Below are 27,854 nucleotides of genomic sequence, written 5' to 3'. Positions count from 1 at the left end.
TTTACAGGGACAAGCAACTTAATTGAACTCTTAAGTGACTCTTCACTTAAGTGAACTCTTTTTAATAAAAGTGAACTCTTTTTAATAAAAAAAATCCCCACACTACAGTAGACCTTAAAACTAATAAACAGACACCACGGAAAATGACAGTGTCTTGGCTAAATATTTACACTGTCAATAGCTGTATGTGAGTATGAATCCTTTGCAGAAAGAGTGTTTGGTCAAGCTCTTGTCTAGCAATAAGAAAACTGATGGGTGTTTTGGTATGTGAAATTCTCAGTGGGAGAACTCAGTGATATCTGCCTAAAATTAATACATGGGAGTGTGAGATAATGCCTTGGTTCTGTGCCCATCTCTGGCAGATTTGCACTGTGCCTCAGTGCTTCAGAATTTAATATGTGTATATTCTGATGTGGGATTATTCTGTAGGACTAATAAGAGTTAGAAAGAGACTTTTTAGAGATGTAAATAGCTCTTACACATTCAGTTTCCTTAGCCTAAATTGGTTAAGAGTGTGCAGATTTTTATTTAAAAAAAAAAAAAAAAAGGAAAGCCTTTGTATAAAACTTTATTCCAGAGCCTTGCTGCAAGATCTGCTTTTTTTAAAGCCAGTTTTACCTCTAGGTAGCCACAGGCAAACATTAGTATTCCTAGATATATATAAATTACACACAAAGATGTGTCAGGTTATATTCAGTTTTACTGCACCTGGTGTAATGCACAAATCGGTGGCTGTGCTGGACCAGACAAATAACTCATTGAGGTGCATCTCCTCACTCCAGCAGTGACTTCTGAGGAAGGTGAACCTGAGGTGAACACCTGAGCGTCCATTTCTCATAGGGGAGGAGAAGAAACAATATGCAGCTTTTGAGAATTAATTTTTGAAAACGTTATATTACTTCAGGAATGCTCTAGAGCATATAAAAGTAATCAATTTGCATATAAAATCCCTTAATGTTGATGGGAGCTCCAAGCCTGTAATGAATATGAAATATGCAGTAGTGACACTCTGGACAAAAGATCTGCAGTGCAGGAGTGTTCAAGGGGAACATTTTGTCTTAAGTAATTAATCTGCAGAAGAAATCCCCTGCTGTTGTTCTTGCTACAATGCTCTCTGTGTTTAAAACATCAATCTGACTTCTGAAAAGTAAAATTTGCAAGTACTATAATTTTTAATTTTAAAGGCATCTTAGTTGTATTACAACATCCTGGTTCTTGGCTTGCTCTGAGAAAATACAATTTTGCATGAGTAAAAGCTGCAAAGACTTACATTTTTATAGCCAGAGCTTTGTTTTTTGCGTATGTCGGGATTGTAGTGCTGAGAGCTTCAACCCCATTTTTAACCATCTGTGACTATGTCCATGGTTTGTCATAGTTTGCAGCATAATTTGCAAAAATTTGGACTATAACTGGTTGGACTCTGGCCTCATAGAAACAACCTATTCTCACTGCTGTATATAAAATTGTATCTTGTAGAAGTAAAATTAACTGAATATTCATAACGTTCTGTTACTTTGTAGTTATTCTGCTGCTCCTGTTTCCAAATAAAACGTGAACTGTAGTCGAAATGAACACTGAGAGAAGTAACATTTTCACAGTGTATCCTGTAGAGTTCTTCATTGATTTTTAACATGTACCACTCTTCTTCTGAAAGGTTCTTGTAATTTGCATTGTGTACTGTATTTCAGAGGTACAGTAGTTGATGTAAATAATTGTTGAAATTTAGGTGCCCTTTTGGTACTAGTAAATAAAGAATCAGGATGAGTCTCTTTATCTATCTGAGATACACTGAAATGACAATTGAACTATCAGAGCTTGGCCCTAACTGACTACCACATGATCCCAGTGCCAAAGTATAAAGAAATGTTTACAGTGTACTTTACAGAGTGTTTAAATATTGTTTTCTTTTTTTCTTTTAATATTGTTTTCTTTTTTCCTTTAGCCAAACCAACAAGTTTATCACTTCCATTGACACCCGAGTCACCAAAGTAAGTACTAAAAAGTGCAAACATTTATAAAAGGGAGGGGGATTCAGTAGATTTTGGCTACAGCAACTCCATTTCAGCTTGTTTTTATAAATGTGCCCTGTCTTCCAGTGATCCCAAGGGTTCCCCATTTGAGAACAAGACTATTGAACAAACCTTAAGTGTGGAACTCTCTGGAACTGCAGGTGAGAAATGAAAAATGATGGCTCTTCCTTTAAGCATGGCTTGTGTGTGTTTGTTTACTTTAATATACCACAGGTATGCTGAGATCTCACAGAAGTCTCCAGTAGATTCATTTCAGTGCAGTTCAGCATTACTTTTTTATCCAGCTACCTGAGAAGAAAGATATTTGAAAATACGGCTCCGAACCTACACAGGAGAGCATAATTTCTGAGAAAATATGAATGAAACCATTTATCTGTTATATTTCTTCATTTTCCATAGATTTGTGCATTGCTGAGCACCATCTTTCAAAGACAAGCTCCACAGCATGGTGTAATAGATGTTACAGGTGTAAAAGTTATGTCATTCAGTTTATCTCCAGGCTGGTCTAGGGCTGCACATGGCTGCATGTTTCAGTGCTTTGTCATTTCTAGATTAACACGTCACAAATAACAGCTTACTCCTCTACCACTGAACAGCTAATCGTTCCATAGCTTAGAGGTAATTTTTAAAAGTGGTATTCATTTTGTATTCCTGCTTTTTCTTTTTCTTCCATTAACACACTTCACACGACCTCCCTTTATCTTCCTCCTCCTTTCTGATCCCTGGATTTGTACCTTTTGAAGATTTGTAGGATTTTTTTTATCATGTAGTGGTTTAGTTCGTGCATCGCCCATTTAATAATTCATTTAATTCATCTACTCTTCTTTCTGCTGAAGTCAATTCCTTCAGACTCAGATCTGTTTTATGGCTTTCCTCTGAACTCTGTTTTGCCTCTGTTTTCTTCAAATGTTCAGAGCCGAGCACAAAAGAACACATTGAGCTCCACCTGAGCTATTGCCAAGACCATTTTCTTTCTCAGTTGTGTAATATTGAAAAATAAGAGATGTACTCGGCATGTGCTTCTCTCAGGATAGCAGTAGGTTGTAAACTATCTGATCTCTAGCATTGAGGGGGAAGGGGTGTATTGCAAAATATGTCTTCGGGTACCACAAATTAGCTTGATGCTCCTGAATTCAGTGGCAGCAGGCCCAGGCTGGGTTTGGATAGGTACACTGGGTTTTCACCTTCCTACAACCATCATTGTACTTTTCCAGAAGCTTTTTCATTAGTTCAGCACTAAAACATGAACACTTTTCCCTGCTGTCTCCGGGAAGCCTGCAGCCTTAATCATTCCTCTCATGGCAAAAGGAAGCGTTCTTCCTACACATCTTCATTTTGCCAGACCAACATAAACATGGCAAAATTCACTGTATGCAGGAGGATTGTTCAGTGCCAATGAGTGAAGTGAAGTGAAGTGAAGTGAAGCGAAGCGAAGCGAAGCATGGAGAAACCTCTCCATCACTACTGGACAGCAAGTCTGCACAAGGGTGCCCATTTGTAAGCACATGGATAAGTCAATGCTTAGTGCTGCCAAAAGAAAGGGGCAGATGAGGTGACTACAGCAGAGTGGTACAAGCAGCCGTTGAAATCAGTGAAGGAAGCAGTGTTTTCTCCCAGCCAAAAAGTCAGCAGCCTGCTTTTCCCATCAGCTGACTAGACAGAAATTGGGAGTCAGTCTGACCCCTGGATAGTCCTCTAGTATTGCGTTCAGAGTGGCAACAGGAATGGGCTTGGTATTACCAAATTCATTCCGCTCCATCAGCTGTGCACAGAGGAGGAAACAAAACAGCACTGTAGTTGCTTGGAAAACATAATCAGGAGAACTGGTGCATTAAAAAAAAAAAGCAGCAGAAGCTGGGAAACAGCACAACTGGCCACATATGTAAACAGGAATGCTCTACTATGATTCTGTGATTTCTTTTCCCCTCTGGAAGTAAAAGAAGTTAGCTAGGAAATAACCTGATCATATTCAGGGAGAATAAGAATTGGAGTGTTGTGTGGCCAGGGAGCTGGGCAGTGTTACCAAGCAGTGTGCATAATGGTGGCTCTTGGACTTCATGTTGCAGTTGCTCTGGTCTTCACAATGCCTGGTGAGGAGATTTCAGGAGATCATGCAGTAGCTCTTTTAATCTCTGCCTGCATATACACATGGTTTTTATTTTTATATTCATGTATGTATGTAAACCCATAAAAATATGCATGTCTTGCTTTTTAAGTAATTTGTACTGCAGTAGTTTTGTGTCCTGAGTCTGCTTGCGCTGTAAGCAAAGTACATAATAGAAACAACCTGAAGTACTGAAGAACTTACAGCATATGTGTGTGTGCAAATCATGGCAGAATTGGGACCCACTTCAGTTTAAAAAACAACCAAAAATAAAATAAGGAAAAAAGTAGTGGCAGTAGTGATTAATAATATCTTGAAGTTCTTTAGTGAGAACCCTGGCAACTCCAAATTATATCCAGATAACCGCATTGCTCATTGTCCTTATATAGGGCAGCCTGCACCATACAAGCACTATTTATTATAATTTAAATAGGAGTTACCTTGATCTCACTACTGAATTGAAAAGACCATTAGCAGTGCTGCTTGCACTATCGAAGCACAAAGTATTTTAATATAAATAGCAACTCCCTTGATCTCTCTGCTGAAAACAACATTGCTTCCCTCACTGATGAATTAACTATAGAGCAGAAAAATAAATAAATAAAAACATTTCCCACATGAGCCATCAATCTTCGTCACACACATATTTTGGATTCGTGTGTCTGAAGTCAAACTGAAGCCATTCTCTTGCCAGTGCTATATCTTGCTTTACAACAGATTTGTTAGTGGTTATGAGCGTAACTTTGTCCTCCCTAAAACTGTCAAAACATCGATTTGTCAAATTACAAGGAACAAATATTCTTTGAAGTGTTTTCATGCCACACATAAGAATTCTTTCAATACACTTTAAGTAAGTGTCCTAAGTCCATTGGTGTATAAAGTCCTGTCTCTTGAAGCTGATTATTCTCGTGTTATTCTAAAGAAGCTGGACCAGAACATCATGATATGGAGGGAGTCCTAGGTGATGATAATGCAGTGAATGAAATTCCTGTGTCAGATGAGTCTTCTGAGTAAGAGACTCAGAAGAGGTGCATCTCTGTTTCCACAGCCATCTGCACTACCAGTGCCTTGCTAAGAGGCTGTGGACTTGAACCTCTCCAGTGTCTTCCAGAAATCTGGGATGGTTCTGTGTCACCTCTTTCCTCTTTATTGGCAGTCAGAATGACGGGGGAGGTTCAGGTGGGGATGGACTGTGGACTGTGGAAGCACAGGGGCTGGGAGGATGGCTTACATTCTGGAGGTGGCAGTGTTACTCTTGGCAGTCAAGGGCTCCTCAGTGATTGTTTTAGACTTTTGATTGTCTTAGACAAACTTCTGAATGCCAGATGTTAGATAGCATGGCTTCTAAGTAATCTCTCTCTGTTCCCTGTGTCTTAAACCTTCACACCTAAATACTCAAAGCCACCATTTATGTACATGAAGTTGGTTTACGTGCTTATGGCTCAATCAGTAACTAGAAGACTATTTCCACACTCTTGGTAAAAAGTCTCTAATTTGATACAGATCCCTATAATTTATTGTAGTGTAAAACTGCTCACTGGTCTTGGGGGAAAAATTTGATTTTTCTGAAAAGATATCAGAAGAAGCTATATTTTCTGTCATCAGAAAAGCTGATGTGGACAATCAAGTTGAAGAGTGGTTTGGAATTTGACCATCGTTGAAGATACTGATACCCTGCTATTTGCCCACCTCTAGATTTGTGTTACCTCTTACTTGTCAGAACAAATACTTAAAATCTGTCATCTAAGAACTTCTTCGACCTCAGAATGATTTCTGATAAAATGAGATGTGAGATGGAGAGAGTTGTCCAGAGGGAATAAAATCTAGTGAATTACTTGATGTTTTCAGGCATCTGTGTTTATTCTCTCCAGCACTGACAATAGGATTAAACAGAATATTCAACAAACATGTAGTTTTTTATTATATGATGACTATTTAATTTTATTACATTTTCCTAGCTTCTGCAATCTAGTGCCATACAAACACTCCTTCTACTGAATTGAGCTGTTATCTTGTGGTCAGTTTTTAAAGTGGCCTTAAATAATGTTTCCCTTGACAATCCATTTTCAAACTCAAAAGGTATGAAAGAATTCATTTTCAGTGCCTCTCAAAAGCATATGTAGAAAGGTTCCAAGGCTGCATTCCCCAAAATACACTGATTATCAGCCCACTCAAAACAAAGCAAACGTCAGCAAACATTGGAACGCTGAGTTACCGAAGAGATTTAGAAATATCTGTGTCTACGTAAAACAGTATTGAAAATCAGTCCTAAGTCAGAAGTCCAGATGTCACTTTTAATGCAAAGGCACTCCCCTAATTTCTGCTTATCAGCCTAGCTGAGCTAAATGAGTTACACTACAAGTTTTTTTGGAGTGGAGTTTTGGAGTGGAATGTATCAAAAGTAGTTTCACCCTCCCAGAGATTTTCTGGAAAGAAGTTGCTTGGCCAAGGTGGCAGAGTTGGCACATATGGAAACACCTTTTGTTGCACGAGGAGGATGGTGCTGCTTTGGCAGCAGTGCTGGCAATTTGATATATGCTGTTTTCTAGCAAAAGATCACGGAGCGAGCTCGTAGTATATAGACAGAGCAAGGCAAAGTGCAAATGTACCATTTACCAAAGCTATTCAATTAAGGAAAAGTCCCTACAAAGAAAATGGTTTTATAGCATGTCACGAAAAAATACTTGCCTTTTACTTTAAAAAGAAAAAAGACTGTTTAAGGGGGATGATTGTAGAGTATGTACCACTTCTAACAGATTTGCTGTGCAGAAGTACATAAGTGTGAGTGATGTAGAGGTACTTGTTTATTATAGAGCACATTTCAATGCAGTAATCATAAATATTGCTAAGGTTGTGCTCTGTTGAAATATGACCTACATACTCTTGATTGTTTGTGTTACGTGATTTGTCTGACACCCATTACATTCTGGGTAATGGCAGCCATTTGTTGCTGTGCACAGCAGGCTCTTTTGACAAAAGAAAATAGGCAGCAATAAAAAAGCTATAGTCTGAATTACATTCTGCACAGCGCTGCACTGCTGAGAGTTTGTGCAAGTGTGTTAACAATGCTCTGAACTGCCTCTTGTCAGCCTTCAGCCTGTAATGGCCATCTGTCCTTCCATAAATCTGTCAAAACCTGCTAAGTTCAAGAGAGGGTACAGAATATACCTTGTACTGTCAATGCCCAAATGTACACATTGGGGAGAAATCAGTGCGTGTGAAATAATCCCGTGGTTAGAGAATATTGTAATGCCGTTGATGTGGGATCATGGCCCTCGGTGAAGATTACCAAGGATTACAGTGACGATGAACAAGTGTGCAGCCAACTGGTTTTCTCAGAATTCAAAATTTGGAGATGGGTCAGGGGGCACTCTGGAGGTGGACTTGGAGTGCTGACGTGCATTCAAAACTTCACTCCCTCCTCCATCGCCCAGTGTAGGTTTGTTCAAAAGTTAAATGAACATTTTCCATCTTTTATCTGTTTCTACTTGCCTGTGCACTTCCTGCTTCTGCTAAAATCCAGGAAAAAAGCCAGGATGCCATGAGGAAGCCCTTTCTTAGGCTGTCCCAGCCCTGTTCTGCCAGCAAGGGAAGTGCCAGTAAATTTAGCTCAGGCTGTACTTTCGTGAGGGGTTTTTTTTGGTGTTCCCTGCCCCCCCCCCCCCCCCCCCCCCCCCGCCTTTCTGAAGATTATTGGGCTCTTTCTCAGGTTTCTGGAAATGTTATACTTGTTTTACTTGCTTATTTCCAGGACAAGCTTTAAAGAAGTGGAATTTGAAATAAGATTTTATTTTGAATATTGGATTATCTCTGGGTTTTCTTTGCCTGAAATTTTTAAATATGCATGGTCATTGTGGAGTGGTTGTATTTTTAATTCTTTCTTTAAAAGTACAACCAAAAATCCAGTAACTTAACCCCAGAATTTCTCATGGACTGTATAATTTCACAAGTAAAAGTGAAACTTTAACTTTTTTTTAGAAAGTTCTTTACTGAAGTATTTGTTCAATCTGAGCCTGAAGCTTTAACTTTGAAAGTATTACTACAGATATTTGAATAGGACCATTCTCTTTAATTTTAGCAAAAATTCAGATAGTCAAAAATATTTGTCAGTGAGGAGGTGCCTAAGGTAAGAAATAATTAGGGCTGTCTCAAGTGACTGTTTGGGAAGAAGAAAGAAAAAAATGGAGGACTTAGAGGAAATAATTGAACAGTAATGATTGCACAAAATTTTTTTTTAGTATTAAATTTAAATTTGGGGTAACTAATGTTTTATGTGCCATAATCTTTACCTCAGTTTCCTTGAATTTTGTGGCATTAGGCAAAGTATTTGCATAGCCATGGGTAGCTCATAAACATTTTTTCCAAACATTCATAAAAAATCAAGCATGTCTCTCACATCAAGTATTCATGCCTTGGTACTTCTATTTTCTTATTTTCTGAAATAAAGTCATTGCAGATAATGCAATGGGACTCCCAGTCTCCATTTATGCTCCTTAGGGAGCACTGTGCATTGATGGATGCTTTTCCTTCTTTGCAGCAAAACACTGTAAAACATGTTCCATTTGCATTGATCTGTTGAGCTGTGTTGCTTGTGTAAAAATACAAACCAGAGCTCTATAACCATGTTTGAAACACACTTCCTGTAACTCTGTCTGCCCTCTCTTTTCATTCTTGCTTAAGAACTAACGGAAAGCTCATTGCTTGGGCTAAAAATACTCTTGGACAGCATGAGCCTCTGGATTTCTTAGTCTGGATTGCTTGGTCTGGGTTACCTTGGAGAACTCCCTAATCTTCATCTATTTAGTTAAATTTTAAGCATATATTACTAAATTATATTAGTGTCAATTGGACAGAAGCAAATTTTTCAAACCTAACATACTAAGTACCTTCCTGAAGAGAAATTATTTCCTCAACAGTGTTTGCTGTTTGCTATTACTCTGCCCTGATGTCTGGGATTATCCTTCTGTAATTCTGAAATTCTATGATTTCTGTAGAAAATATTGAAAGTTATACTCCGCCCTTATAAAAATAGTGGGAAGATGCTGATTCAGTTCCCAGGCTTTACTGGAATGTGCTGTAGTCCTTCCTGCAATTTGTCTCATCACAGTGATACAATCTATTGCAGTTCTGTAAATAATCCTGTTAGTTAGCAGTATATTTAGTCATTGAATACTAATCTAATACTAATGCGAACCTAATAACTAATACTAAGACTTACCTGTTTCATTTTGACTCCCTACTGCATGATTCTCACCAAGATGTAGTTCTAAATGCAAGGGTTCCTTACACTTGTGGTTGTATTATTGTTCATTTGGGTTTCAGTTGCAGAACCACATTTCAGGCAAAATGTATTAATTATGCTCAAGGAGTGTATTAGACATATATTCTCAATGTTTTTTTAAGTTAATGAACTCTGGAAACAAAAAGTCATTGCCACTGAGTTAGGGTGGCTGTATTTCATTGCGTTTAAATTCTGCATCCTTTGGTACCACTCATTTATTTCTGTTGGCTGTGCTTTTATCCAGATTCTTCTTTGCCAGGTTCTTTATGTTTTTGATGGTGCCAGTCTTTTGACTTTTCATTTTTACATCAAAATCTATTTTGTATTTAACAAAAACGTCTTTGTTGTTTTATCTCTTGATCTTTTCTATCAAAACCTACAGAGAGAGGGGCGGATGTCGTGGAGGAAGGGGAGGGGCAGAAATTATGCTGGAGACTGATGGCAATGCATTAGTATTGTTGCTATTGTTGTTACCAGACCTTGGTAGTTTTATTCTCAATATTGGCAGTGTTGAAGTGACATAAAATGGGTCTTGCTTTGTATCTATTTTAAGAAGCATATGAGCCATCTTTTATAAACATTGTATGTGTGCTTAAAAGCATTCTGTACCTCCTTTTACTCCCTGTAGGCCTAACTCCACCTACGACCCCTCCTCATAAAGCCAACCAAGATAATCCTTTTAGGACTTCACCTAAACTGAAGTCATCATGCAAGACTGTTGTACCACCTTCAAAAAAGCCCCGCTATAGTGAGTCTTCCGGTTCTCCAGGAAATAACCCAATCAAGAAGGGTCCAGACCAGTCTGAGCTGTGCACACAGCTTAGCAAGACTACAGTACTGTCCAGTGGACATGAGGCGAGAAAGACAAAACGGCCCAGTTTGCGGCTGTTTGGTGACCATGACTACTGTCAATCTGTGAATTCAAAATCGGAAATACACATTAAAATATCCCAGGAACTTCAGGACTCCAGACAACCAGAATTTAAGGATTCTTCACCTGGGTGGCAGTGTCAGATTTGTTCTTCTTTAGAACAAGACCAGTATTTCAAGAAAGAGACTTTACAGACAAATAAGCAGGGATCCCATGGTAATAACAGAAAACAGCTCCAAGACCAGGAAATTCGGGCTGAACTGAATAAGCATTTTGGTCACCCCAGCCAAGCTGTTTTTGATGAAGAAGCAGATAAGAGCAGAGAACTAAGGGACAGTGATTACAGTAATGAACAATTCTCCAAACTACCTATGTTTATAAATTCAGGACTAGCAATGGATGGTCTGTTTGATGACAGTGAAGATGAAAGTGATAAACTATGCTACCCTTGGGATGGGACACAAGCCTATTCATTATTTGATGAATCACCTTCTTGCTCTTCTTTTAACTCTCCATGCAGAGATTCAGTGTCTCCACCCAAATCCTTATTTTCTCAAAGATCCCAAAGGACACGCTCTAGATCAAGGTCCTTTCCTCAACGCAGGTCTTGTTCCCGTTCTCCATATTCCCGATCGAGATCAAGGTCGCCCTGTAGTAGATCCTCTTCAAGGTATGGTACAGCAAATTCATGTATGATCATTGTAGCTAATAAGATAAACAGCAAAAACAGTAAGAAACTTACGGGAAAGAAAGAAAAAAAAGCAAGAAATAACTTAATCCAGTGCAACTCATTCTATTGCTCCTGAGCTGATTAACTCTGAAGGTTACAGGTTTGCTACAGAAACACTTGTTTCCAATATCCTTTGAATTTGCCAGGTTTATACCTTCTGAGTGGAGGCAGTCAGGTCAGAGGCAGTCAGGTCAGAGGCACTGATGAGAGATGTACACAACTAACCTACCCCATTATCTGTGAGCTGCCTGGTGCCAGTCTTGCTACGGCCTCTGTCAGATGGAGTTGACAATGGCTGACTGTCTGCTCTGTGTTAGCCTCAATAAGGAAAATTACTGAAGGGCCAGGAGGGGAGAAATCACTTGAAGCCCCTTAGTTGACTAGGAGATTGCAAACTGTCACTGGAAAATCCCACCGGTAGCTTAGAAGAAATTGTAAGTTCAGGGAAGAGGTAGAAAATGGTGTCAGTAGACTCAAATGGAATGACAGAGGTGAATGTGTTTCTTCCTGCAGATCTTGTTGCAATTGTGAGTCCAGCCACTGTAGACACCAAGCATACAGAAGTTCTCCCTTAGGTGGAAGATCGCGGTCCAGATCACCGTACAGTCGCAGACCCAGGTAGTGCCTTCGGCCTGCATTTGGTATGCTTTGCAGCTGCTCCTCAGGAGATAACTGTAGAATCATTAAGGCTGGAAAAGACCTCTGAGTTCGTTGAGTCCAACCTTTGGCTAAACACCACATCACCTAAACCATAGCATGTCCACTCATTTCTTGGACACTTCCAGGGATGGTGACTTCACCAATTCCCTAGGCAGCCCATTCCAATGCCTAACCACTCTTCCACTGAAGAAATTCTTCCTGGTGTCCAACCTGAACCTCCTCTGGTGGAGTTAGAAGCCATTTCCTCTAGTCCTTTCTCTAACTGCCTGGGATAGTAAAGCATTCCAGACATTGTATTTTGATTTTATATTCACAAATGCAGGTGCTTGATTTGATGACGAAGTTGTGTTTCCTAGATATGACAGCTATGAGGAATATCAGCATGAAAGGCTGAAGAGGGAAGAATACCGCAAAGAGTATGAAAAACGGGAATCTGAAAGGGCCAAGCAAAGAGAGAGACAGAGGCAGAAAGCAATTGTAAGCACTATAAAGATAACTTTCATATTGAAATAGATCTCTGTTTCTTTTCATGGATTCTAATGCTCGAATTCAGACTTTATTTCTTTTTTATAAAAATACAAAAATTTACGTGTATTTCTTAATATTTTTCATTTTTAGCAAATACGTGTTTTCATGATAATTTCTGTTTTGGTGTGACACTACTAATTTTTTCAGGTTCTGTAAATTGCAACACTCCAAGTTTTTCACACTGAACAGATAAGAGAACTTACTAGAGAAAGAGGTCATCCCAGACAGTAGACTAGTAGAAGAGAACTAATCTATTTCTTATACAGATGTATGAGTGAACCTGCCTTTTATACTGTATTTCACCTACCAGACATATGCAAAATAAGGAGTCAGGTGATAAACCAATTGCTAAACTCTCAGAGAGGCTGTAATTGTCTGTACAGAGGGTACAGGCAATAGAACTCAAAACTGGGATCCAAAGACTTGGCTTGAATTATGTTTTTTTTCAGTGTCTGTGATTTGGTTAATTTTTTAGGTTTTTTTTAGCAAAATAGTCTGAAGACAAGATGCAATTTAAAAATGTCACTTAGCACTGGCTCTCTCATAATGAATATGTATTATTTAATTATTTTGTTCATCAGAGGTCTCTATGAAACATCTGAAATTCCTGAATCAAAGAAAATAACCCATGTGGGGATAAGCAACTCTCTTGGCTGTTGTAGCAGTAGGACAGAAGGAAGAATGGCTATTAAATGGATGGGTGGCTTTTTCCCCTTTTGAGTTCCCCATTGGCAACTGCATTTTGATAAATTAAACTGGGAGCTGCTGTAAATCAGTTGCTGTAAAAGTTGCTAAGCCCATTTGGTGGCTCACCTTAACATTTTGATTTTCTCTGTCCTGCTCTTTCCATTCGGTTGTACCTGCACGGCTGTTCCGGCTGTGCTCTGGCTCTTGCATGACCTGGTACAGACCAGGATACTTCATCTTTGTTCTCAGGTTTTCCATTAGTGCTCTGTCCAGAGGTCACCAAAATTAATAGGTCTTTTTCCCAGTGACATTAGTGGACTTTGTAGCAAAAGGTGATTTGTCACACACTTGGCAGCATTTCCCCTAATGCACCTACAGAACCAGGAGTTTGTAGAGATTGACAGAGACTGGCGTAGTCTACAGCAATGAGGAGTTCTGGGAGTGAATAGACAACTTTATGGTCTGTTTTTTGTCTCTGTTGTTCTCAGTGAGCTTCAGCAAATCATTTCACTTTTCTCCATTTCACTGTCTACAAAGTGTGGGTGATAGGTGTATTTTGTAAAGCACAAGATTTAGAACTATAACATGCTCTGCTGTGCTGCTCTGAAGCACAGTGACGGCAGTAGAATAATTTTGTTTGGCTTCAGACAGGGCCGTATTTAAGTCAATTGTTGCAGTTAGTTTAAAATATCTGGCTTCCATCTGCTTAGAGATGAACGCTACCTTCCAGCAATCATAACTTACACTTGCTGTTCTCTCTTAGAGCTACCACAAATTAGAGATTCAAGTAGACTTCTGTCATGGGTGTATCTTGCTACTTCTCAATTACTGTACCTTACCCGTATAAATAAACATGAACCCTGCTGAGGAGGTAGAAAATTTGATTTAGTTTAAAACAAACAAATATTTGGTAAGTACCTAATCAAGAGAAAAGGAAAAAGGAAAGAAAAGAAACTTAAAAAGCTCCAGATATGCTGCATCATACTGCATTAAAAATTCTAGACAATTCAAAACCAAGGTTGAGTTTATTTTCTTTCTAAAGTGATCATTTTGATTATAACTAACTTAATTAATGGCATTATTTATTAATAGACATAAATAAATCAAAACTAAAAATAAATATCAGTAAAGAGACCATGGCAAAAAATCTAAAATCCAGTCATCTGTGTGAGTTCTGCAGGAAATGTAGATTAATTCATATTAACTGCATTATCCAAAGTCTGCCAGCACTTTTACTTTAAAAGTCTGTATTGAATTGTGCTTGTTTATATCCTGTGAAAACATATAAGGAGTAGGAGACAGCAGGGAAAGAGGATCTCCAATCTCATTAATTCAGTGACAAAATTTGTATAATTTCTAGCATTCTCTGTTCTTTTTCTTATGCTTTTTTGTTTATGGGTCTCTTTTTTGTTACTCTTTTCAATCTTGAGGGACTCAACTCATTTATTGTTCAGCCACAACAATGTCCTCTCTTTCTTTTCTTGAGCTCTTTCTACAGTCCCATAAATTTAGATTTCTTTGCTCTCTGTATTGGGGAATTTTTTATTTTCTTTCTAGCCCATTCTCGTGCTGCCAGATCTGATTTATGGCCACATACTTGCAGATACTCTTAGAAAAGTGGCCCAAAGATTGGGCAGTACTAATGCCTCAGTTATTTCACAGGGCAGGTGACTTTCTTCATGAGAAGCACTGCTCTGAGATCTGAAGAGTTAGTTCTAGAAAGGATGCACAGTAATGAAGGAGCAGAAGTTGTGACAGAGCCAAAAGTCATTACTTATTGTGGAAGCAGTATCTAGAATTAGTCTTTGTGGGACAACAGGCATGGGAAACCTAGAAAAAAAGAAATGAGGGGGAAAAAAATTAACATCTTTTAATCTGTCAAAACCATATGTGAAGGAATGCCCTCTGATTGTGCAGACAGCTTGTGTTTTGGCAGATGCGAAGACATACTGACAGAATGCTGAGGAGGCTTGTTTTAGAAGCCTGTGGTCATGCTGTGTGGCACAAGCATGTTTGAATACTGCCCCTTCAGTCTTGCACACACCACCTTCACTGTAGAATATTCAGAGCTAAAAGCCTGGGATAGTGTTTTGCTGTATAGATTCCTGAATTCCTGTCTAGACTTATGACTGTATACAGGTGGTTTGACTTCAAAAGGTACTGTGATATTCTTCTCGTCTTCTTTTTCTTCTTTCTCCCTCTCCAGTTACTGGAGATTCAGTGCCTTTTTTGTGGATTGAGTTCTTAATTTTGAGCAGGCATGCCTGAAAAATACAGGGTGAGGCTACAAGGTACTTAGAGAGTTAAAAAAAAAATTTTTGCCAGTCATTCATTCATTCACTGATTTATACTTTTGATTGTGATTCCTTTCCTAACTGACCAAATGTTAGCATAGTTTAGTTTGATCTTGTTTTGTTTTATTTCACTGGGTCACGGGTTGTTTTTTTTTTTAATGGATACTCACTGATTATAAGAGTGGTCTGCCACCAAGACTTGCTTAACCATGTAAGCCAGATCATAGTGGCGACACATGGACTATGACATGAGGAGGACTGCAGGACAGCAGAGTCTACTTAGTGTTTGTAGAAACTGGGATCCAACCCCCAACCAGGGCAGACCACAGTGACTTGCTGAGAGGTCTGAAGACCCCTCTTTTCTTCTGATACACTCCAGGAAATTTCTGAGTTGTGTGGCATTTTTACTCCAGCAGTTCATTAGATCATGTAGCAAATACTTTTCGAAGCATGGCACCATAAATAGTTAGCACATTCCAGTTCTGGAGTCACTAGTTGGTGGTTCCTCATTGATATGGTGCACCAGAGCTGGAGGTTAAGCTGTCTGGTGAGCTTAACCTTGGTGTTGTGGCTCTCTGCTACTCTGCCACTCTGGCCATGATAATGACTTACAGTCAATCCTTCATGCAGCTTATTTACTGTGTGTACTGGCTACTGCCAAGAGGTATAACAAAACCAGGTTATACTCAAGTAGAAAATTACAATTAACATTACTACTTTTCATTCCTAAACGCTGGCAGCTTAAATCAGACAAGTATCAAGAGTCCCAGTCCCAGAGAGCTTACAGACATAAAAAGATAAATGTGCTGTGAGGCCACTGTATCAGAAAGAAACACATGCTTTCAAAGAAAATAAATTGCTCTAAAACAGGAAGGCAGGAGAAAGGTGGTTTCATAAATGCATGCCTGCCTTCTCAAAAGTCTGAAACCACAGTTAGCCTATAATAGAATGCATTTCCACTTATGAAGGATTCAATGTATGTTGTATATTTAGTTTGGATTTTTTGTTGTTGCTCATCTTGATGGCCTAGATCCCAGATACTCTAATTTTGCTGTATATGTTTCTACCTAAATTTTAAGTTTTACTGGTCCATCATTATTTTTCTGGCAGTCACCATGGAGTGTGTCTGAACTGTTCTGAACAAGATAATAACCTTGTTTGGTTTTTTTCCTCCAGTTTTTCTGGTTTTTACTTTTTCCATTCATACTCACGTTCTTACAGGCCATACTAATTTTTCTGTACTCAGTCTAAAGAATTTTTTTCTCATTATTATTATATCAGAAGCTTAAGCTTTAATGGCTTATTTCTACCCACATTTCTGTTTTTGCAACTCTGCCCAACCAATCCCATTACATTTTCAAAATGGTATTTGGCCTTCAGCTCTAAGGATAAAAGTCTTCATGGCTTAAAGTCTCTACTGGCAGAGAAGTCATTTGGCATGGGAGACACATGACACAGACATGGAGTGTGTACCCAGCCAGACACCTGGGCTGGAGTGAGCAGCAGAGCCTTTACAAGCCCATAACAGAACCCAGGTTTAAAATGCTCCTGGATTTCTTCTCTCAGCTTCACATAAAGCCTTACCTGACTCTTGGAGAACTAGGTAGGCACCACAGACATGCAGGCAAAAAGTGGTAGGAAAAATGGGAATAGCAGCACCACAGGCGGGCAAAGATAACAACTGTTGGGGGAAGAAGCAAAAAAACCCAAGGGAAAACTAATAAATCTAATGGTCTGTGTGTAGTGTAATAATTATGGAATAAATACATAGGAATAAGGAAGCACAAAGACAATAAAGTTTTGGAGGAATCCTTTGCAAGACAAAAAGATCCTTACCATCAGTCAATATTTAGAGGATGAGTGGTCCCTTTATTGACCCTTAGATGCGTAAGGTGTATCCCAGTCTTGTTTTCTCATATTTTGTTATTCTAATGCTTCAGGATTTTCATTTGAGACTTAAAATACTGCTTGTTAGTTCAAGATTTTCTGCCATATCTTCCTATTCAAATGTTTTTGCTGCAATGAAGAACGAGCAAGATCATGAAATAAGACAGACATGTTAGGCCTGAGGGAGTTGGCTGGATTATTCTCTTTTTTTAAACCTGGCAGAGCAAGGATGCACACTTAACACTTATGATGCCAAATAAATCGTGTGCACTTTAGGGAGGGAAATATGAACAAGTAGCTTCTGGTGTTTCCTGCAGGTTCCCTCTGCCCATATGAAGTTGAGAAAAAAAGTTTTTCTTTGCCCTTCTCTGGGTTTCCTAGTCATCTATCATATCCTCTAACAACTGCAGTAAACATTTTACTTAATATGCCCATGTAGATTTGCATATGTAACTTACTATCAAAAAAAGGTCCTTAACATTTAGAGGTGTGTTGCAATCTTCTTAGGCTTCTATAGCTCTTATTATTAATGGGAATAAAAGGAAGGCATCTCTGTGAATATTAATATTCACAGTTGCTTTAAATAATCCAAAATTAATCAAGGCAAAGACAATGCTCTGTGAATCCTGTGTTCTGGGGTATCTTATTCCATCATGGCATTCTGCTTAAAAAAATACTTGAACCCATCTCCTCATGTGTGCACACTGGAGGACATATGGTGCATTTCAGCTTTAAATTTGAATTTCCTTAATTTTGCAGGTTTAACTTATTCCCTTAACAGTACTTTAATAGGCTTTTTTTTTAATTGTTCAGTTTTGTTTTATTACAGTTGTCTTAAAGGGATATTAGAGATATAAAGGTTATTAGAGGGATAGAAGAAGGAAAAATTGCGCAGGCATGCAGACAGACTTATGGAAGAGTGTGCAATAGATATTTCCATCTCACTGTAATATAACAATCTCCATGTCAGTGAGTGAAACATTATGTTTTTTTCAGTTGAGATGTATTATCTCAGCTAAAGTATATTAGGCAGTCTGCTGTGTTATGTTCTGCTCCATCTGGTCAGCCATTTAGGTTCAATAGCAAGTATCAATGGAATTGTTTCTTATCAAGTGTTTCAGTGCGGTTAAATCCTTGATTTGGTAAAACAGTCTGAAAAAAGTAATTACTGTGCATATGCAGATTTTCCTGGTTTTGAAGTTTATGGCACCCAACCATAGTGAAAGTAAGCAGAATTAGAATGGGGAAATGGAAGAAATGCAGATTTCTGTAGCTTGCACTCTACAGTCCCTGGTTCACAGAAGCCCAGCCCAAACTCCTCTGTTGGAAGGTCAGGCCTGTGGACTGGAACACAGTGGAGACAGAGATAAAAAGGAGCAGCTGTCTGGAAAGTACCCTTGTGCCCTAGATGTATGGCTATCCATGAGCACAATTCCTTCTTTTAGCCACGCTAGCTTCTCCAAACTGCACTGCTGTGGCAGAGAACAAGGGCAGCTTTTGGACCCTGTGTTTTGGGAGGTGTAACATTTAAAAGTGGATGTGTCTGTCCCAGCATGGTTACAGAGGACTGTCAAGGCACTCACCTTGGTTCCTTACATAATCAAAAGAGGCAGTAGTTTCAAGTATCTAAATGAGATCTTTACCAGATCCCTCTGATTAAGGAGAGACTTAGGTAGATCAACCAAGGACTCCATTGGGCTGACCAGGGACCTGTAAGGGACACAGGTAATTCTTGTGCCACTCCTTAGTGGGTAGGCCTTTAGGGTAGAAATGTTTGATTCTTGAATCTCTGTTTTCTGCAGTTTTAAACTTTCATTTCTCAGGAGCTTAGATTAACTGGATCTTAGCCCCTGAGATTTGTGAGGCCAGGAAAAGAGTCAGTGAAAATAGTTTACTGAATGTGCTAGTAAGAAGGAGTTTCTGTTGGGAGACAAATATTTTAGTGATGGCTTCCTGCTGCAGGAATTATTTATTTATTTTGCATTAAATAGCTCCTGAGAGCAAAGTGCTCTCCTGGGAACAGGAAGACAAGATTTCCAGCACCCCAGCTAAGAATTCTGATGGTCTCAAATGAATACTCAAACAAGTAAAGAAGCTACATCAATATAATTTCTGGTTTTACCTGTGTTTTGGTCTGATCTCAATTGTATTGTCCGTGGTCCAAGAGTGGCTGGTGCTTTACGCCTCTGTAGGGACTCATGGAAAAGATACATTTTATGCTATATCTGAATTGTAACACTATAAACTACCTGTCTCTTCAGGCTAGAATGTTTCTGAGCAGGAATGCAAGTCTATATTTAGGTCCCTAGTGCCTTTTGCGTTGCACAGTTGAGGTGCCATTAGCCTTTAGGCACCTCCAGGTTACGATAGTCATGAATTCTCAGCAGTCAGTGTAGCTCCTTCGGCATTCGGCACCTAAATTCTGCACAAGTCTCAGGTGCCAAAGTTGATGGTTTAAACTGACATTGCTGCACTGACTGACAGATTTACGCCAGCTGAGAATGTGGTGGTGGTTGGATTTATGGGACTGCTGTGTGGGTGTGTAAGGGATGAGCAGTAGGGCCAGTAGTGCCAGGCCAGAGGCAATCGGAGACAGGAAGGCTGAGCACCCAAGCCATGTATAGCTGGTGCTTCTTTGCCCTGGTTACCTTAAGGTCAGTGTTTTAAAGATCTCCTTTTTCCATTTTCTTTTCTTGCAGCTCACTAAATGGCTCTGCCCTCAGAAAAGTGTTTATCCTAAAATTCATGAAGTGACTCTTAAAGGGTTTTCTAGTCCTTCCCTCATTTGGCTGAGCACTTGCACTAAGGAAGGAATGATACGACCACAGCTTGATTGTTATAAAAGTATCTGATGCTTTCTTCCAAGTGTTGAAAGAACATGCAGAAGAAACCCTAGCCTAGGGTCTTCAGTCAGGTGGTTTTTATTCTGAAGAAACCAAAAGGCAGTGGTGACTGTGGGATATATTTTACTTCCTGTCATTCCCCCTGCAATATTTATTTTAATAAAAGGCATATTTTGGACCCAGTCCTGGTTTCTACTGCCATAGAGTTAATTTTCTTCTTAGTAGCTACAGTAGGTACAGCACAGTATTTTGATTTAGTGTTAATGTTGATAAGACATTGATGTTTTAATTATTGTTAAGTAGTGCTTACTCTGAATGAAGGACTTTCCAGTTTCCCATGCTCTGCCAGGGAGCAGGTGCACCAGATGCTTGCGGGGAGTATGGCCAGGACAGGACCTGAGGTGGCCAAAGGGATATTCCGTACCATATGGCATCATGCCCAGTATATAAACCAGAGGGAGTTGGCTGGAGAGGCAGACCACTGCTTGTGGACTGCTTGGGTGTTGGTCAGCAGGTGCTGCACTTGTTTCTTTTGGGTTGTATTCCTCTCTCTCCCCTTTTCAGTACAATTACTGTCATTATAATTATTACTGTTATTATATCTTTCTTTGTTTCATTTATTAAGCTGATCAGAATACAGGTGTTTCACCTTTTTCTGGTTTTCCTCCCTATCCCACCAACGAGCAGGGAATGAGCTAGGGGCTGTGTAGTACTTAGTTTTGGTTGGGGTGACAGTCTTAAAAAGTTTTCTCTCTATTTAAAGGTATGGATTATGGGGAAAAAGGAGTGCAGGATGAATCAGCTGTTGAGTCATATGAATTTATAATGTTATGCTTGTGATACATTTTGTTATGTCTGTGGTATACTTATGCAATTATTTTGTTACTTTATGCTAGTCTGCAGCTAAGACGAGTTTTGCTTGCTATTCTGTACATGGCAAGAGAAAGGGAGCTCCTAGTTTGGAGGAGTTTGCAGTCCTGGAGGGGAAGTGGTAGAAAGGGTGAGAGGGAAGAAGGTGCAGTAGGATACAAAGGGAAGCATCTGTCAGTGTACAAAACAGCAACTCCAATCAGTGAACCCTTCCAGGAGCACACCTCCTGACAAATGTAGTGTCACTTAAATACCTCAGATGCTTTCCAGCAGAGAACTATTTCATGTATGTGCAAGATGCGGTAGGCCTTCCAGAAAAGAGTGTTTCTATAATTTTGCATCCTCTGCACATCCGTGTGTGTCTTTGCGTGCATGTATGTACAGATTCATCTCTATTACACATTTGTTAAAAGAACTCCTTCCGGTTGCTCTTTATCAACAGGAAGAACGTCGTGTGATTTATCTGGGTAAAATCAGACCTGACACAACCCGAACAGAACTGAGGGACCGGTTTGAAGTTTTTGGTGAAATTGAGGAGTGCACAGTAAATTTGCGGGATGATGGGTAGGAACTTTTGAGATTACTTCTTGTTTGAGAGCTGCCATATGTAAAAAATTATGGCAGTAAGATTACTGGTATGGGAGTTACCAGTATAAGTCCTGTGACAGATGACATGCTGAGTTCAAAACCTTACTTATTTTCTTTCATCCTTATTTATTAATCTTGCTAGTTGAAATTTCCTGTCCCAGAAATAAGTATTTAGCTGCATGACAGGACAATCATGCTGATAAATGGATGCAGTACTTCTGGCATTTCCACTGCTAGGTCTCCAGCAAGTTTTTGCTTTCAGGAAGGGGTTACACTAATGTGTGTTAACTCTTCTCAGCTTTTGTTCACAACTGTATTTTTCAATGGCAGAGACAGCTATGGTTTCATCACCTACCGCTATACTTGTGACGCCTTCGCTGCTCTTGAAAATGGATACACTTTACGCAGGTCAAATGAACCTGATTTTGAGCTGTACTTCTGTGGACGCAAGCAGTTTTGCAAGTCTAACTATGCAGATCTAGGTAGGTATTTTGCTCTATGTGAATTGAAGTACATAGCAGGAATCTTGTAACTCATGAGAATTTAGGGTTTGCTTCTTTTTTGTTTACTGCTGATACCATTTAAATGATTGGAGGGGTGTTGAAGAAAGTGTTTTTCACCTGCTGTAAGACGTTTAAAAGTCTAGCATTCTGAGCTGGTTTCTTTCAGATATTCCAAACTGTGAATATTCTTTTAAAGCCCATTTGCATCATTATCAAAAATAAGTGCCCAGTATTCAATAATACATTTCTGATTTGAAAAGATAGCACCACAGAAACCTCCCATATGCTTTACTATTTATTGCTATAATTGTTTGATTCCAATACCTCACTTACGTATATGAGAGATAAACAGAGGACAAAGTAGAGGCCTCAACCCAAAAACTTCATTATGATTCTTACTTTGCTATGAGTTATACTGTAAATGGGCAGAATTTGCCAGGGGCACTCATTTAACACAATTCATAGTTGCTTAAGTTTGAAAGCTAGAAGAGCTTGTGGCCAAATCTGACCCTTAGTGTGATTCTAAAACCATGCATAAGCATCTATGTGTATGAAGGTGTCTCCTTGCAGGGCCTTCCAGCCATGATGTCAGAGACTCCAACCTGTGGAAAGCTCAGCAATTCTCTTGGTGTTGGCAGTTCCAATGATGTGGGGCTTTATGCACAGCAGTCTCCAGCCCCCAGTTTGCTGTGATAACTCCAATCCCAAGTGTGCATGCTGGCTGTGACAGCTCACTTGGGTCTGTCTGAGTCTTGCCTGGACAAAAATGTGTGATTCTGTCCTATGCTCCGAGTCAGGTTGTGGTGCTTCTTCCCCTTGCAAGGCTTTTTGGAGAAGTTCAAAGTCTTCCAGCAGGAATACTGATGTTAAGTATATGTGTAAAGAAACTGTGCAGACTACCAAAACAGCCTCTGTAATATTACAATATAGGATAAACTCACCTCTTATTTAATTACCTTTTAAAATGTAAAGTATTCATTAAATGTTAAACCTTTCTTAATATCTGTATAAATAGACTAAAGGCATGGAAAATACTATTTTCTGAATTACATAGCAAGGCACATTTTTGCTGTTGAATCTATGTTAATCAGATATTGTGGATTTTTTAATGAATAAATGACCACAGTCATTAAAATCTCTCATAACCCTGTAACACAGTGCTAATGAAATCTTGTATGTGCTGCCCTCAGCTTTGTACAATGCAGGAAGTGAATACAGATATATTTTTCCTAACCAATTGATCTCTTTTCATAATGAATTATGAAGATTATATGCATTGTTCACAATGAATATGCTATAATTCACTTCAGTGGCTAAACAGATAATGTAAAGCTAAGAAAAGGCAATTGACTGCTGAAGAGATGCAAGGTTGATGTAGAAAATATAAAAGGTAGTAAGGCATTTGTTGAAATGTAGGCTGATAAAAACAGTAAAACCAGATTAAAGTCTTGCCTTGATTTGACTTATCTTCAGCATTGGAAGCCAAGGTCATCTCTGTATCTCAGAAAATCTGGGGTTTAAAGTAAGTTGTCTGAAGGGAACCCTCTTGAACATTATTCGTCACTGGGAGTATTCCCTGTCAACTCTCTCCATTGTGAGAGGGATTCCCAGAGTATCTGTGAGCAGACTGTTTTCACTTTGTCCTGCTGACAGCTTGGGCTTCTGTACTTCAGACTGCATTCCCTGTATTTTGCAGAATATCTGATAGAGCAGCATAAGGAAATGGCAGGATGAACTTTAAAATTCATGAGCTGGTACGAGGACAGAGAGAATTAATCAGCTTTGGGTTGAGTACAGAAGAAAGAAAACACTTGAAAATAGTAGTCAGAAGTTTAACACCTCTCCTCTGTGAGAAGATATTGTCTTAACAGAACTTGTAATGAACATTTAATGCGCAGTGTGTCTTATAGTGGTAGATGGGGAGTTCTGATTAATTCAACACAAGAAATGGCAAGAAAAGGGCACTCTCATAAAGGAGCTGTGACACAGGAACTGGTGAGAGTCAGTGTTAAGCAGGGTTGACTCCAAAAGGAAATTCATTGCTTGCAGCCATGTCAATAATTGTGCTGGAGTTGTGTGGCCACAGATGTACAATCCCTCCTCTGTGCTGGGAACAGACTGATGTCCGTGCCTGAGCAACTGACAAGGCTGGAACAGGTATCCCAGGCTGCAGGAGCTGGGCTGCTCTTGCTGCTGTGGCTTATCACGTGTGATGCAGAAAGCTGAGGAGCCCACCTGAGACTGCTCATGCAGCCATGCAGGGGCCCTGCCCAGAATTGCTCACACTCTAAACAAGCAAACCCAAAAAGATAAACTGAAGCAAAACCAGAGATTCTGGCAGGTGTAAAGACTTCCACAAGGCCCCAAGGCAAGGTGGGCTCTGTCCTCTGTATGCTGCTCACAGACTGACCTGGCTTTCTTCAGAACCTTTCTTAGGAAAATTAAGTCTTGGACATGTTACAGAACAACAATTACAAGACAAAGGTGGAGTTTTGGTTAAGGCATCTGTCAAGATTATCTGGACTACTTTGAGACCTATACACGAGTGTCTTGGTGCTCAAGTCCTTGAGGAAACTGTTTTGAGTTAACCTGCTCTAAAAGTTTATGCAATTAGTGGCTCTTCCCCACTGCTGACGATGTGTACCACTTTTGTTAGGTGCTACTTCCTACCAGGAATGCCTAAAGCTTCTGTGATGGTCATTTCTATGCTTCTATCATCCCATAAAGTTGTGGTTGTAAGTGGAGTGTTTCTTCAGTGTCTTGTTTGTACCAATGTACAGAGAAAATAAGTAGTTCTTGCTTCTTACTTAAACTTGCATCCTTTGGGTTTCAGATTCAAACTCAGATGATTTTGATCCTGCTTCTACTAAAAGCAAGTATGACTCCATGGATTTTGATAGTTTACTCAAAGAGGCACAGCGGAGCCTGCGTAGGTAACAAGCATGTCATCCGAGGAAAACAAAGGGATGGCGAATACCTCACGGACATCACGTCCTTCAATAACGGACAACTAAAAAGTCGTACTTAGGAATTTCTCCTACTTTACACTCTCTGTTCAAAACCATGGTTTACATGAACACAGCTGCTCGAGGAGTGGAGGGGCAGGATGCTGTCCAGTAAGCACATGCATGTCCATGGGTGTCAGCTGCGCTTTCGCCGGTGAGCGGTGGCGGGGGAGCCGGGCGTTCCTTGCGCGTTCAATGCAAATCACGAGACATGGCAGCAGTTCCACAGAGATACACGTACAACGATGAACTGCAAAATCTGTACATATTGCATTTTAACAAAAAAAGAACAAAAACAAACAGAAAAAAACCCCAGTGTGAGAACTATGGCTGCTGATGTCTGGGGATCAGACACTGCATTTTTTTTTTTGTAAAGAAGCTTCTTCTCACGATGATAATATGACAATCCAGAAGAAACCACAGGTCCCAGAAGCCTGCAATCTGTCTTAGCTTTGTTTTAAGATTGTTCTTTTTTGGTTTGGTTTGTTTTTTGGGTTTTTGGGTTTTTGGTTTTTTTTTGCAGAAAAGAAAATTAAAAGGCTCAAGCTTCCCTAACATTTTGAAGTTTCATCTTTTAATTCTGACACCCATGTAAATGTCTACAACATTGATCTTCCACAGCAAAATTTTCAAAGCCTTGTTAATGGTCAAATGTGCAGCTTGTTCAGCGATTTATTCTAATGAGCGGACGTGGTGTTACATTATTAATGAGAGTTGGATATAACTATCTGGGTGTGTGCACAGATAGTTTATTTGCTACATTCTCTAAAGTAGTTGAGTATTTACAAATGTTAAATGGAGTATTTTTATTTATGTACATACTGTATGACGTTCTTTTTTGTTACAGCTATGCACTGTAAATGCAGCCTTCTTTTCAAAAACTGCTCAATTTTTCTTAATCAAGAATACTCAAATGTAATTATATGAGGTGAAACAATTATTGTACACTAACATATGTAGAAAGCTGAACTTACGCTTATATATATTTGATTGTAAAAAAAAAAGAGAAAAGCGTGTGGGTGAGGGTGTGAGTGTGCATATGTGTGCATGTGTGTCTGAGTGCAAAAATGCATTATACACATTCATCCCTTCTTTGGTGAGCTTATATAAGAATTTTGTCAAGAATTATCCTAGCCCAAAAGATATTAACCACCTTCTGCAGTATTTTTCCACATTTTTCTCATTGCTTGATTTTCTTTTGCAGTTTTATACACTGAATTTGTTAGGGGAATGAAATTTTCTCATCTAAATTTTTCTAGAAAATATCATAATTTTATGTAAAGTCTCTCAAATGGGTAATCATTAAGAAATGTTTTTATTTTATGTATCAACGGTAGTTTTGGAACTAGAGGTCAAAAATCTTTTTGAAATGCTATTTTGTTTTAATTTTTGTGATTTTAGTTTGATAAAAATATGCTGAGGTACTAAGTACAGTATGATTTTTACAGTAATTCTGTGTCTAAACACTGTTCTTGAAGCCAGTAATCTTTTCATTGGCAGAGTTTAATGATGGTATTTATCTATATTTTTTACAGTTATGCATCCTGTATAAATACCAATCCTTCATTCCTTTGTTTACTAAAGAGACATATTTATCAGTTATAATTATCCTATTTATTATAAATTATGAGATGACTAAAAGAATAAAAAGGCCAGTGGAAATTTTATACCTAGGATGCATGATGGTTGTCAGTTTGGAGTAAGCAAGTGCTTTGTTTGGAAATTCTGCTTTTGCAGAAGCAGTGGGTTGGTTTTGGGTTTTTTCCTCTTTTTTTTACTATGCACTAGCATGGCCTCAAATGTGCCCATGACATTGTTGCTGATGACATTGCTTCTGTTAAATTAAATAGAAATTTCAGGAAGGAAAAAAACCACAAGAGTATAAACTACTGCTATTCTGAGCATCAGAATTTCATCTGAACTCGGAGTCTCTACTGAATCAGCAAAGTTTGGAATTTGCTTGTGAATGTATAGATTTCTTATTCTATTACTCTTTGGCATTCATGACTCTTCTTAAAGGTATGGCACACCTAACTATTTAATCTACCTTCCCACTCCAAATCTTAGAAAACTGATTCTACCCCCATACCAGTGCAGTTGATTTTGATGGCTGCATTCATTTTATCACCAGCATATTGTGTTCTGAGAGATTCCACTGTCTGTCCTGTCGGATGCTTGCTTGATTTTTTGGCTTCTTATTTCTCAGTAGATAGATAGCAATAAAATAAAAAAAAAAAGACAAGAACTCTTCTGGAGGTTCTGTGTTACAAATGTAACATCCTTTACTCTGCATAATTCTTGTTGTTGCTCTGTAGGTTAAAAATGCAGGTATTTTAACTTTGTGTGAATGCCAAACTAAAAGTTTACAATTTTTCTTTCTGGATTTTGAGTATCTTCTGTTGTAAAAAAAAAATATTAAAAGCAATAAATTATTTTTAAGAAATCAATATTTAGTATATCATATTATGTGTTCAAGGACCAGATGCATTACCTATTTTGCCTTTACATTTCTGTCATTAAATTTTAAAATGTTCTCTTTTGCCCTAGACTGCTGACATTAAGAAATTGGTGTGGGGCTTATGTGGGGGCATTATTTATTTTTCACCAAGCAGGCATAATGAAGTGAGTAAAAATTTTTTTTTTCACTGGCCTGGCAAACATTTTCATCTTGAAGATGGCTTTCCTCTGTGGATTTACAAATTAAATATGAAATTAATAGAGCTAGGATTGCTAAATAAAGCTATTTGGATCTTTCATAGACACTGTAGTAGGAAATCCATCAAAATATAAACTCAGTGTTTACTTTTCTTTTTTTCTTTCCCAAGAACATTTCAAATTAGCACATGTGCCACATTGTCACCAGAGGCAAATTGCAGTATAGCTCTGTGTGTCTTTTATAAGAAGACTGTACTGTTGCTTTCATGCTGTGGTAAGTACCACATCCACAATACAGGTAACAGAACTGGTACTTAG

At 38.8% G+C, this 27,854-nt stretch overlaps 1 protein-coding gene across 3 annotated transcripts in view; it reads left to right on the top strand.

Annotated features, from left to right (window-relative positions):
* Positions 1 to 25,436, top strand: part of PPARGC1A (PPARG coactivator 1 alpha) — a 65,162-nt gene extending 39,726 nt beyond the window's left edge. For all 3 annotated transcript variants that reach the window (XM_041466652.1, XM_041466822.1, XM_041466738.1), the window contains 8 exons: positions 1,943 to 1,988; positions 2,097 to 2,170; positions 10,044 to 10,956; positions 11,530 to 11,634; positions 12,033 to 12,153; positions 21,228 to 21,349; positions 21,704 to 21,855; positions 24,710 to 25,436. In XM_041466652.1, the coding sequence (XP_041322586.1) occupies positions 1,943 to 1,988; positions 2,097 to 2,170; positions 10,044 to 10,956; positions 11,530 to 11,634; positions 12,033 to 12,153; positions 21,228 to 21,349; positions 21,704 to 21,855; positions 24,710 to 24,813 (1,637 nt within the window). In that variant the 3' untranslated portion in view covers positions 24,814 to 25,436. The remainder of the gene's footprint in view (positions 1 to 1,942; positions 1,989 to 2,096; positions 2,171 to 10,043; positions 10,957 to 11,529; positions 11,635 to 12,032; positions 12,154 to 21,227; positions 21,350 to 21,703; positions 21,856 to 24,709) is intronic.
* The last annotated feature ends 2,418 nt before the right edge of the window (positions 25,437 to 27,854 follow it).

The sequence above is a fragment of the Pyrgilauda ruficollis genome, unplaced genomic scaffold (assembly GCF_017590135.1).
Source record: "Pyrgilauda ruficollis isolate IOZ18807 unplaced genomic scaffold, ASM1759013v1 scaffold1, whole genome shotgun sequence".
NCBI classification, from domain to species: Eukaryota; Metazoa; Chordata; class Aves; order Passeriformes; family Passeridae; genus Pyrgilauda; species Pyrgilauda ruficollis.
The sequence above is the reverse complement of the archived record's forward strand: the minus strand, read 5'-3'. Positions and strand labels throughout refer to the sequence as shown.